At 40.5% G+C, this 10,298-nt stretch overlaps 1 protein-coding gene across 1 annotated transcript in view; it reads left to right on the plus strand.

Moving 5' to 3' along the window:
- INTS4 (integrator complex subunit 4) overlaps nucleotides 1-10,298 on the plus strand; it is a 127,479-nt gene that overhangs the window by 52,835 nt on the left and 64,346 nt on the right. The window contains exons 9-10 of the mRNA XM_037734977.1: nucleotides 3,235-3,306; nucleotides 5,746-5,920. Of these exons, the coding sequence (XP_037590905.1) occupies nucleotides 3,235-3,306; nucleotides 5,746-5,920 (247 nt within the window). The remainder of the gene's footprint in view (nucleotides 1-3,234; nucleotides 3,307-5,745; nucleotides 5,921-10,298) is intronic.

Consider the following 10,298-nt stretch of genomic DNA (forward strand, 5'->3'; position numbering starts at 1 on the left):
GTTTTTCAGCTCCATCAATTCCCTTATATTCCTTTCTATTTTGTCCATTCTCCTTAGCATTTTGTCAAATCTTTTTTCAAGGTTCTTAGTTTCTTTGCATTGGGTTAGATCATGTTCTTTTAGTTCACAGAAGTTTCTTACTACCCACCTTCTGAAGTCTGATTCTGTCGTTTCATCACAGTTGTTCTCCATCCTACCTTGTTCTCTTGCTGGTGAGGAGTTGTGATCCCTTGTACGAGGAGAGGTGTTCTGGTTTCGGGTGTTTTCATCCTTTTTGCGCTGGTTTCTTCCCATCTTTATGGATTTATCCACCTGTCGTCTTTGTAGTTGCTGGCTTTCAGATTGGGTCTCTGAGTGGACGTTCTGTTTGTCGATGATGAGGTTATTTCTGTTTCTTAGTTTCCCTTCTAACAGTCTAGCCCCTCTGCTGTAGGTCTGCTGAGGTACACTCCAGGCCCTGCCTGCCTGGGGATCACCTGCAGCAGCTGCAGAACAGTAAGCATTGCTACCAGTTTTCTTCTTCTGCTATCTTTGTCCCAGAAGGATACCCACCAAGTATCAGCCTGATCTCTCCTTTATGAGGTGGCTCCTTGGATATGCAGGGTTCAGGGAGCTGCTTGAGGAGACAGTCTGTTCTTTATAGGAGCTCAAATGCTCAGCTATGAGCTCCGTTGTTCATTCAGAGCTGCTGGGCAGGTAGGTTTAGGTCTGCTGCAGCAGAACTCATAAACCACTTTTTGTTCCCAGGTGCTCTGTCCCAGGGAGTTGAGGCTTTATTTATTAGTTTCTGTTGTGCTGCTGCCTTCTTTTTTTTTTTTCCTTCAGAGCTTCCCTGCCCAGCGAGGAGGCAGCCTAGTCACTGTCTGCCTGTAGAGGCTTTGTTGAGCTGCTGTGGGCTCCGCCCAGCTGCCCAGTGAACTTCCCTGCAGTCCTGTTTATATGGGTGTTGTTAGAACTGCCTGGGCAGTGGTGGCCCACCTCTGCCATGGAGGACTCTTTCTGTAGTGGCGGGTTGCCTTGGCAAAGGCGGGCTGCCTCAGCGTTGGCTATCTCCCTAGTGGTGAAGTGTCTCAGTAATGGCGGATGCCCCTCCCCCACAGAGCTGGACCATCCCGGGTTCAGCTGTGCTTGCTGTGAAACTCTCAATCTAGAGAGTTTCTGATTGCTGTTCTTTTGTCGGGGTGGGACCAGCTGAGCCTGATTGCCTGGCTCCCTGCCGGAGAGCCTTTTTTTTTTAGTTGGTGTTCCAGTCGCCTGTTGAAGAGGTGCCGGGATCTGTGTGTTTTCCCGTGTGGCCACTCAGTGCGCTGGCTTAAACAGCGGCATTGAGATTCGTGGCACTTTTTTTTGCCCTGGAATCTACTGTCCTGGTTCCCTGTTCAGTCCCCTTTTTAAACATATGATTGGGTGACTTCCCATGGCTCTAGTCGCCAGCCAAAAGGGCACCCGGACCAGTGTATTTTGTACGGAGAACCGCTGTGCCGGCGCGCTGATAAAGCAGCCGCGCGGGGCAAAGCAGCGGCGCTGGCCGACACAGCCGCGCTGGCCGAAACAGCCGCGCTGGCCGAAACAGCCGCACTCCGACCTGTGGGGCTTCTCTGCCTGGAAATCTCCTAGTCTGTGGGCAATAAAAATGCGGCGTCCACTCACCCTCTGCACTTCCACTGGGAGCTGCAATCCTGAGCGGTTCCTAAACGGCCATCTTGGATCGATCTCCCAGAACATATAATTTTCTATGGAAAATGTGATTAGAGAAAAGACCTGAGCTTATACAAGCATTTCCGTGTTTATTAACTTGGGAATTAGAGAAAATCTCAGATAAATTTCTTAATGTCTAGCAAAAAAACTAGTCTTTTTGCTTTCATTTTGATTCCTTATGTCCATTAGTCATACAGTTGCAAGATGGGCTTTTTAAAATATAAAACTGTCTTCTCTCTTACTTGAATAAGTTACATAATCTCAGCCTCAGCTCTCATCTAGAAAATAGGGAGAGGTATGTGGGATTATTCAGAAGAGTAAATTTGAAAAATATAAGTAAAATATTTTATACATTGTTGAGCTCCTTAGGTGTTTAATAGGGGTTATGTAATAATTATGTATAAGGCAAACCCCTTACTGTGACAAATAAGGTTCTTTATTATGCTGTCTATACTGCCTTATTTTCAGTACCCCTATCTTATGTTCCACTTGTAAAACCAGTTAATATTTCCCACTTGGCATTTGCCCTGTGATTTCCAGTTCTCCAGTTTGACGTCTCTCTGCTTGTACCTTAATACTGCTTGTTCTCTCCGTTCTCACGGAATCATTCATAGATGTGTATTATAGCATTTTCTACCATATTGCAGTTATCTCTTTTCTTGTTAGTTTCCGTTACTACTCTATGAGATTGTTGAGGGTAGATCTGGTGTATTTTTATTTTTGTCTTCTTGTTCCTGGTAACTGTAGCCATGTAATTGAATGGTTGGTAAATATTTGTTTAATTGAATACATGAATGAATGAACAGATGAATGAAAAGGAGTGGGGAGTAGTTATTAAGGGAAAGGATTTTGGGGCCTGTGTTTATCTCCCAGCTCTGGATTTTACTCTCTTTGTGACCGTCAATGTGTTACTTAATTTTTTTGTGTCTTCTTTTCTCCACATATAAAATGGGACTAACAGTAGTATTTACTTTGCAGGGTTATAGTGAGGATTTAGATAAGTTAATATGTGTCTAAAGCCCTTAAAATAGTACATGACTCATAGTAAGCTCTATTTAGGTGTTAGCTGCTGGTAATATTTTTATTTTCCTGATGATTCAGAACCCATAGCATCTTTTTTTTTTTTTTTTTGGATTGAATTTTGCTCTTGTTGCCCAGGCTGGAGTGTAGTGGTGCGATCTCAGCTCACCACCACCTCTGCCTCCTGGTTCAAGCGATTCTCCTCCCTCAGCCTCCCGAGTAGCTGGGATTACAGGCATGTGCCACAACCCCTGGCTAATTTTGTATTTTTAGTAGAGACAGAGCTTCTCCATGTTGATCAGGCTGGTCTTGAACTCCCGACTTCAGGTGATCCACCGGCCTCAGCCTCCCAAAGTGTTGGGATTATAGGCATGAGCCCCTGCGCCCAGCCCAGAACCCATAGCATCTTTACCGTGATGAATAATATTATCTTTATGTACTGCAAACTTTGAATTTTAAGATAATGTTCAAATCATAAACATTGTTTTATATGATCTGGATTCTTTCTTTTTATAGGGCTCTATGGAGCAAGTCAGTTCTCATTTCTTGGAGCAGACCCTTGACAAGAAGCTGATGTCAGATCTGAGGGTACCTTCTATACTTTGTTGTTTAAACTGGGTTTCTGTAACCAATATGGAGTATGCTGAGTTGTGTTGATTTAATTTGGCAACATTTGTTAAATTAATGTGTGATAACTATATTACATTTTAATTTAAAATCTTAGTAAATTGAACCAAATAACAAGTGACTTCATTAAATTTTGTGTTACTGTAATGAAATACTTTGCCCAGGTTATACTTTACAAAAAAGAGGCAAGATTAATTTTCTAAGCCAGGCGCAGTGACTCACACCTGTAATCCCAGCACTTTGGGAGGCTGAGGCAGGCAGATCACCTGAGGTTAAGAGTTCAAGAGAAGTGTGACCAACATGGTGAAACCCCATTTCAACTAAAAATACAAAAGTTAGCTGGATGTGGTGGCCCGTGCCTCTAGTCCCAGCTGCTTGGGTGTTTGAGACAAAGAATTGCTTGAGCACTAGAGGCCAGAGGTGCAGTGAGCCAAGATCGTACCACTGCACTCCAGCCTGGGCAACAGAGTGGAACTCTGTCTCAAAAACTAAACAAACAAACAAACAAAAAACCCTAGGAAACTCAAAAGATTAATTTTCTATTTGTTAGGAACTACAAAGACCTATTCTCATTTTGTGAGATGGTATGACATTTTTGGACTTCTTTTTAGCAGCAGTTCCCATGAAAGACTGAATAAAGCCCTTCTCCAAATAGTAACAAAATACCCTCTACTCCGAGCCTTTTTTCTTCCTTTTTTTTTTTTTTTGGAGACAGGGTCACAACTGTATTGCCCAGGCTGGAATTCAGTGGCACAGTCATAGCTCACTGCAGCTTTGATCTCCTGGGTTCAAGCATTCCTCCCACCTCATCCTTCCTGAGTAGTTGGGACTACAGGCATGCCCCACCGTGGCCAGCTAATTTTTTTTATTTTTAGTAGAGATGAGGTCTTGCTGTGTTGCCCATACTGGTCTTGAACTCCTGAGCCCAGGCAATACTCCTGCCTCTGCCTCCCAATGTGTTGGGATTATAGATATGAACCATTGTACCCGACCCCAAATGCCTCTTAGGAAATGCCCTTAAGCCTTGATTGTGATGATTCACTAACCTGGTTAGCAGAACCAGATTTGAGTCTGAGAAAATAATAAGTACATTCATTGTCAGTACCTCAATTTCGAAATGATAAAAGTGATATTATAGAGTTGTAGAATTTTTGATAAGGGAAAGGAAAACAATTTACCCATATGTTTACTACCCTAATATAATGACTTTGGTCATTTTGGTATATGTCTCTCAGCTCTTTTTCTTGTGCATGTTTTTTTTTTTTTTTTTTTTTTTTTTTTTTTTTTTTTTTTTTTTTTTTTTTTTTTTTTTTTTTTTTTTTTTTTTTTTTTTTTTTTTTTTAGTTTAGTTTTGTTTTGTTTGAGACAGAGTCTTGCTCTGTCGCCCAGGCTGGAGTGCAGTGGCGTGATCTTGGTTCACTGCAACATCTGCCTCTTGGGCTCAAGTGATCCTCTCACCTTGTCCTCCTGAGTAGCTAGGATTACAGGTGTGTACCACCACACTCTGCTAATTTTTTGTAGTTTTTGTAGAGATGGGGTTTCATGAGAGGCTGATATATAAAGCAGAGTGCCAGGTCATTCATTTGTGATGAGAAACATAACTGTCAAGTAGACTGGATATTTACTTTTCACCAACCAGTATATTCTACCTTAGGCAATCTTTGTGTAAAGTGAGTTTACTAGATTATTTAGTGACTGTACTGTAGCTAAAATAGAATGCAATGTTGCCAAATAGAAAAATACTTTTACTGGGATTGAAGATAATTGTTTTTGTTTTTTATTTTGTTTTTTTGAGATGGAGTCTCACTGTGTCGCTCAGGCTGGAGTGCAGTGCCGTAATCTCAGCTCACTGCAACCTCTGCTGCCTAGGTTCAAGCAATTCTCCTGCCTCAGCCTCCCGAGTAGCAGGGATTACAGGTGCCTGCCACCATGCCCAGCTAATTTTTGTATTTTTAGGAGAGATGGGGTTTCACCATCTTGGCCAGGCTGGTCTTGAACGTCTGATCTCGTGAGCCACCATGCCCAGCTGAAGATAACTGTTTTCTTAGAGTCAATGTATTGTCTACCTAAGATGGTGTTTGGAAGGGCACTGCCATTATTTGTCTGTCTGGCTATCTCTTTCCTATGTTGCTGCTGCAGCAAACATAACCCATTTTTTTTTAACACATTCTTTAGCTATCTTTATTCTCTTTAATTAGGTACTTTTGGCTATTAAAGACCAGCTAGCCTTTGGTTACATTGTTAAGTTGAATTTGCATTTCTCTTGTATGAACTATTGATAATTTTTAAAAATGAAACTCATAGAGCAGTTTTGTTTTCTGCCTTCCCATGTTCTCAGGGTGCATCTTAGTGTTCCTTCATGAACCTCCTGTAATTGGTAATTGTTGTTGTCCTCTGCAGAGGAAACGTACCGCACATGAGCGTGCCAAGGAACTTTACAGTTCAGGGGAGTTTTCCAGTGGCAGGAAGTGGGGAGATGATGCTCCCAAGGAAGAAGTAGATACTGGGGCTGTGAACTTGATTGAGTCGGGAGCTTGTGGAGCTTTTGTTCATGGGTTGGAAGATGAGATGTATGGTAAGTATGACTGTATAATAGCAATAGCACTCTTTTATTGATTGACTGCTATGTCTCAGGCGTTGTACTGTGTGATATACATGTATTGTTTCATTTAGTTTACACACTAACTCTGGGAAGTACTTACTATGATTTTTATTTTACAAACAGAAGAGGCTGAGATCCAGGTAGTATGAGACAGTGGTTAAGAGCAAGGGATTTGGGTTTAGTCAATCTGTATTTAAATTCCAGCATTTTTATAAAACAGGGATGATAATAACTATCTTTCTGAGTTGTGAGAATTAAATGAGGTTTAAAAATGAGTGTATAAAAAGCACTTGGTATAATACATCACCTATTTATAATAAGCTCTTAATAATTGGTAATTAAAATTGATTTTAATAACAATAATAACATGATGTCACTCACCTAGCTAGGAAGAGACAGAGGCAAGATTTAAACCTAGGTATGTCTGACTCCAAAGCCATTATGTGATTGATGAATATTTTATTTCACCTTCATTTTTGAAAGATATTTTGGGCCAGGCATGGTGGCTTACACCCGTAATCCCAGCACTTTGGGAAGCTGAGGCTGGACGATCACTTGAGGCCAGGAGTTCAAGACCAGCCTGGTCAACAACATGGTGAAACACTGTCTCTACTAAAAATACAAAAAATAGCTGTGTATGGTGGCATGCACCAGTAATCTCAGCTACTAGAGAGTCTCAGATACAAGAATCACTTGAACCCAGGAGTCAGAGGTTGCAGTGAGTACTGGGATTGCACCAACGCTCTCCGGCCTGGGCAAGCAACAGAGTGAAACTCTGTCTCAAAAAAAATCAGTAAAATAAATATAGAAAAATATTTTTGTGGGAATGAAATTCTAGATTAATAAGGTTTTTTTCCCCAAGAGTTTTATTTTCTGAGACAAGGTCTCACTCTGTCACCTAGGCTGGAGTGCAGGTGTGATCACAGCTCGCTGAAGCCTTGACTTCCTGGGCCCAAGCAGTCCTCCCACCTCAGCCTCGTGAGTAGCTGGAACCACAAGAACGTGCCACCATGCTTGGCCAATTTTTTAATTTTTTGTAGAGACAGGGCTTCACTATATTGCACAAGATAGTCTTGAACTCCTGGGTTCAAATGATACTTTTGCCTTGGCCTCTTGAAATGTTGGGATTGCAGGCATGAGCCACTGTGCGTGGCCTCTACCAGCTTTTAAAGATATTGCTCCACAGTTTTCTATGTTGAGAAATCAGCTGGCATTTTTATCTTCCTCTGTATATAATGTGTCTTTATCACAAGGTGCTTTTAAGATTTTGCTTTATCACTGGTTTTAAGCAATTTGATTATGATATGCCTGGGTATAGTTCATGTGATATTTCTTTTGCTTGGAGTTTGTTGAGCTTCTTGAATCAGTGGTTTATGGTTTTCATCACAGTTGGAAACTTTTTTTTTTTTTTTTTTTTTTTTTTTTTTTTTTTTTTTTTTTTTTTTTTTTTCCATATTTTTTTTTTTGCTGGAGTGCAGTGGCATGATCTCGGCTTACTGCAACCCCTGCCTCCTGAGTTCAGGCAATTCTCATGCTTCAGGCTCCTGAGTAGCTGGGACTGCAGGCGCTCACCACCACCCCCAGCTAATGTTTGTATTTTTAGTAGAGATGGGATTTTGCCATGTTGCCCATGCTGGTCTCAAACTCCTGAGCTCAACTTATCTGCTGCCCACGTCAGCTTCCCAAAGTGCTTGGATTACAGGTGTGAGCCACCTCACCTGGCCACTATTATTTCTTTAAATATTTCTCTGGCTCTGTGGCCCTTTGGCAACTTTAATTACACATGCATTAGGAAACTGACATTGTCTTATAGCTCACTGATCTTCTTTCTTTTTTTTTCCCCCCAGTTTTTATTTTCTCTTTGTGTTTGATTTTATATACTATCTATTGCCTTGTCTTTGAATTCTTTAAGATATAATCTGATGTTAATCCCATCCAGTATATTTTTCATTTCAGGCATACAGTTTTTGTCTCTAGAAGTTTGATTTGAATTTGGGTTTTTTCCATCCTGGACCACATAAGGAGACCCTATCTCCACAAAAAATTTAAAATTAGACAGTCGTGTTTATGCACACCTATAGTCCCAGCTACTTGGGAGGCTGAGGCAGGAGGATTGCTTAAACCCAGGAGTTAGAGGTTGCAGGGAGCCATGATCACACAAGTGCACTCTAGCTTAGGTGACAGAGCAAGACCCTGTCTCAAAAACAGGAAGAAAGAATTTGGGTCTTTTTAGTGTCTAGCATGTCTTTCTTAACATACTTAATCTTTTTCTAGCTTTTTCAACAGATATGTTTATAATAACTGTCTTACTTCCTTGTTTACTAGGTCTATTTCTGTGATTCCTAGGTTGGTTTTGATATTTTTTCCTCTTCTATTATATTATCCTATGTATTTTCCTGTCTAGTAATTTTTAATTGGATTCCAGACATTGTAGATTTTACTTTATTGGATACTGAACATTATTTTATTCCTATAAATACTTTTGAGCTTTGTTCTGGGGTCCATTTTTTCAGGTCTTATTTTTAAACTTTGTTAAACAGGATTAGAGTAGCATTTAGCCTATGGCTTACTTTTCTCTACCACTGAAGCAAAAACCTCTTGTTTTTCACTACTTGAAGCAAAACCTCTCTTTTTTCTTTTCTTTCTTTTTTTTTTTTTTGAGGCAAGGTCTTGCTCTGTCGCCCAGGTTGGAGTGCCATGGTGCAATCATGGCTCACTGCAGCCTTGACCTCTTGGGCTCAAGTGACCCTCCCACCTCAGCTTCCTGAGTAACACAGGACCACAGGTGAGCACTACCACACCTGGCTAATTTTTATATATTTTGTAGAGACAGGGTTTTGCCATTTACGCAGGCTGGGCTTGAACTCCTGGCCTCAAGCAATCCACCACCTTGGCCTCCCAAAGTTTTGAGATTGCAGGCATGGACCATCACACCTGGTTGCAAAATTCTTCTAAGTAAACTGTGGTTTTATAGGCCCTGTGTGAGTTCCGGAGATTATTTCTTCTCATTTTTTTGGGTGGTTTTTTTCCCAGGACTCAGATGGTCTCTATCTCACAGATCAGAACTCAGCTGAATACTTGAGGTGACCATCTGCAGATCTCCCAAGCCTTCTGTCTCTCTGTGTAGTTCTCTCCTTTTCAGTAATTTGCCCTATGAACTCAGGCTACATTGGCCTTCCCAAACTCACAGCTCAGTCTTCTCAACTCAGGGAGAGAGGACCTAGTGCCTGGAGTCTCTCTAAACTAAATTGCTATAATCATTGAGATCACCTCATTTTCTTTTCCCATTCAGGGATTGCAGTCCTTTATTGCCAGATGCCCAGTGTCTGGAATGCTGTTGTTTCATATTATTTTGTCTCTGTCTCATCCTTGGAGGGTAAAAGCTGGTTCTCATTACTGTATCTTGTAATACACATCCCATAAAGCCCTTGTGATTCCCATATGCTATCTGTCTAACACAGATCCCAGAATTTCACTGCTTTGATATGATTGACTCGTCTGTTCATTATCAGCAAGTGTAACAGACCTAGCGAGATAATGTTAATTGTCCAAATTTTACAGTAAATTTGTGCCAGAGACCTGTGCCAGGTCTTAAAAATGTCTATAAAAACATACCTCAGGATAGAAAATACTTCTTAGAAGGACAAGAATGTTAATTTTGAAAGACAGTTTTTTATCGGTAGTTATAAGAATTGGGCTAGCCTATCATTTGTTCTAAAATGTTCCATATATAGAAACTAAATAAAGCTACCTGTGCTTTTTGATTCTCTATGAACTTAAAATATGAATTGCAAACCTATTTTACCCTAAAATGAATAACTGAAACCTATTTTGTTCCTATTAGCATTTTTGCTTTGTTTAGTTTCTGCAACTGAATTTCATCACTTTTAACATTTATATGATTTACTTATACAGTTTTCAGTTTGCCATTAAGATTTTTTTTTTTTTACACTGGTCATAGCATTAAAAGCTTTATTTTCTGTAAGCTGTAAACCAATCCCTTAAGAAAGTTTGGTTTTGACATGAAGACCATTTTTAAGGAAGCCTATTGTAAAAATTTTCTTTTTATTACAGCTAGCCTAATCACACACAAAATTTCATAAATCCTCCTTTACAAACCCTGTTGTGACTTACACAGACCATCTACAATATGCTTTCACACTGTTGTCCTATGTATATGTATGTAATCCCATCTACTCGAGAGGCTGAAGCAGGAGAATGGCTTGAACCTGGAAGGGGCAGGTTGCAGTGAGCCTAGACCATGCCACTGCATGCCTCCTTCTTACATGACTGGTTCTTTTACCCTAGGACAATAATTTACTACACAATATTCTTTTTTTTTTTTTTTTTT

This window comes from Cebus imitator, unplaced genomic scaffold (genome assembly GCF_001604975.1).
Source record: "Cebus imitator isolate Cc_AM_T3 unplaced genomic scaffold, Cebus_imitator-1.0 Scaffold698, whole genome shotgun sequence".
NCBI lineage: Eukaryota > Metazoa > Chordata > Mammalia > Primates > Cebidae > Cebus > Cebus imitator.